Here is a 2,270-nt window from a genome sequence, read left to right on the forward strand (position 1 = left end):
CGATTTGCGTCAATAAATCCTGAAAGAATAGTCGATAACTTAAAGAAGGAAAAATCTCTGATGAAATTGTTAATCAGTTATTCCCAAAATACCTTATGTTACCATTCGGGCTAGTGGTGTTCGGGCTAGTGTCATTCGGGCTAGTATTGCAGAACCGTACCTACCTATGTTTAAGGACAAACGTCTTGAAATCCCGCTTGAACAGTGCACCAGAATTTCAGACGCACAAATCTCAAGATGCACACTTCAGACAACAGTGCATTTCATTATTCTGTTCTTGCTCACTTGCAATAAGCTTAAAATAAGAAGATCAGATGCGCTGGTTTTGTTTACGACGAGATTTGTGCGCTCAAAATCGTGAGTAGGTGCCGAAGTCGGCCATTGTGGTGGCCATTTTGGGATTCTTACAAGTCTGTCCTTAATGCTAAGCAGTGTAAGTGAAAAAAAAACCTTTGTGCTATTAGTTCTATTTTTTTTCTAAATAACGCGTAATTAACAACATACCATGCAGCACATTACTACACAGGACCCCGATTTCAGATGGCCTTTAAATGCTGGTTTTGGCACTCGCGAGAGCGCAAAATCAACGCTTTCTGTACATTGACCTTCAACGACGCTGTTTGTTCCTGATTTGAGTAGAACAGCATTGCAGAACGCAAGAAACGGTATTTGTACAGGTTCACAGGAAACGATCTTTCTAACAAGCATAAACCCATGTATTAATCTCGGTATTTGTTAGAACAATCGTTTCTTACTTGTTAAAAGGATCTTGGACAACAAGTAGATTTGGAATGTTGAGCAAAAATATATACACCAATTTACAGAACTTATACAAGTATGAAGTGGATACCAAAAGAACTCTTCAATTTTATCGATGAACAGTAATGTGAGTTCTTCGGGGACCCACTTCGGAAAGATTCATTGCGCACTCATTTACATATCTGTACAAACATAATTAAAAAAGTAAACCTCCATGTCGTTTATGTACAGTAAAATATTCTATCAATTTATTATCAAACTAACTTTAATCGAATCACTTGCCAATTGCATACTGCCTACGAGCATTTCCACAGCACGATTGCCAGATTGCCACCGAAGAACAGATACAGGATATTCTTGGTTTCGTAGGACACTTCGTAACCGAATCCTTCGCCGACGACCACGTGCCAAAAGGTGCCGAATTTTTTGTCCATCAATTCTTTGATCGCCTTGGCGGCATGCTGGTTTGGTTGGGATTAGAACGTTGGTTGGTGATAGCGAGGTTCAGAATTTTAATAATCAAAAATGATGAACAAATTCCGGTAATTTTGAAAGGTTTTAGGAAATAGAATAGCTGAAGCTAATGTACAGGGCTGGTGGCATGTCACTTTCAAGTTCTTTCACTACAATTTGAAACCTCACTGCTACCAGCCCTATCACATTTTGCTTGATCAAGAAGGAAGTAAATGTTGATAGATCGATATAAGAGGGTTCCGTTACCTCGTAGTTTTGTGCGTATTTCTCACACGCTGTAATGCTCAGTTCTATCGCCTCGGCCCGGACATCGTCATTCATGTCGGAAAACTGGTCCAGGATATTGCAATCGGAATTTCAAGCGTGCAATTGAATAGTTACAAGAAATGTGCGGCGAACAATTTTAACATTACTCCAACAATCTACCTAAAATGGACCATCTTACCTTCACCAAAGGGTAAATGTGCACAATCTTCTTATCGGCTTCGCCCTCCGCTTTCGGTTGGTCATCCATCGCGATGTGCTGACCGTTGCACCAGAATCTATAACGATTTAAAGACTCCCGATTGTCATCAGTTTTCTTTCGATTCCAAAACCGCCAAAATACCTTCAATGAATCCGCAAAAATTCTAAAATTCTAAACTCAATCGAACCGTCCCGAGAAAATGCAACCAACTTGATAGAAATCTTTTCCCCAACTGTTTATCGGATCGCTATGGTGATTCATCATTGAAGTCACCCTCCTAAGAAATTTATTTATTATGAATTCCGAGTCGTCCCTTTTCGCACATTTATTTAGCAGCGCTATGTTATAGCATAGGTAGGCATAGGCTAGGACATTTTTCCACACCGTTCACCCTCTCCCCAGACGCACCATACGCGACGGACATGCGGTTGGCATGGTAGCGCCCGGCGTGTCGCCAGCCACCGACTGCTGCTTTAGCTGCGCTCATGCGTATTGCGCGCTGTAAGTGCACCACGTGTGCTTACTTATCATTGATATAGCGGTTCGTTCCTTCGAATTGAGGTATTTTGCC

The 2,270-nt window shown here is 41.2% G+C and overlaps 1 protein-coding gene across 2 annotated transcripts; it reads right to left on the minus strand.

The window, feature by feature from the left end:
- Nucleotides 1-491: 491 nt before the first annotated feature.
- Nucleotides 492-2,064, minus strand: LOC109417617 (dynein axonemal light chain 4). Of its 2 annotated transcripts, XM_019691663.3 has the most exons (4): nt 1,841-2,064; nt 1,679-1,775; nt 1,480-1,563; nt 492-1,220 (listed from the first exon to the last, which is right to left on the minus strand). In XM_019691663.3, exons 2-4 carry the CDS (start codon nt 1,745-1,747, stop codon nt 1,056-1,058), a joined length of 318 nt encoding a protein of 105 aa, XP_019547208.1. In that variant the 5' UTR covers nt 1,748-1,775; nt 1,841-2,064; the 3' UTR covers nt 492-1,055. The 2 variants fall into 2 exon arrangements, with proteins under 2 accessions (XP_019547208.1, XP_029727507.1); XM_029871647.2 differs by lacking the exon at nt 1,841-2,064 and having other exon boundaries at nt 1,679-1,832.
- Nucleotides 2,065-2,270: the final 206 nt, after the last annotated feature.

Source organism: Aedes albopictus, chromosome 2 (genome assembly GCF_035046485.1).
Source record: "Aedes albopictus strain Foshan chromosome 2, AalbF5, whole genome shotgun sequence".
Classification (NCBI taxonomy): domain Eukaryota; kingdom Metazoa; phylum Arthropoda; class Insecta; order Diptera; family Culicidae; genus Aedes; species Aedes albopictus.

Coding starts and splice junctions, on each gene's coding strand:
- LOC109417617 (XM_019691663.3), bottom strand. CDS start 1,747: ATGGATGACCAACCGAAAGCGGAGGGCGAAGCCGATAAGAAGATTGTG. Junction 1,564..1,678: donor ACATTTACCCTTTGGTGAAG/GTAAGATGGTCC, acceptor ATCCTGGACCAG/TTTTCCGACATGAATGACGA. Junction 1,221..1,479: donor AATACGCACAAAACTACGAG/GTAACGGAACCC, acceptor CAACCAAACCAG/CATGCCGCCAAGGCGATCAA.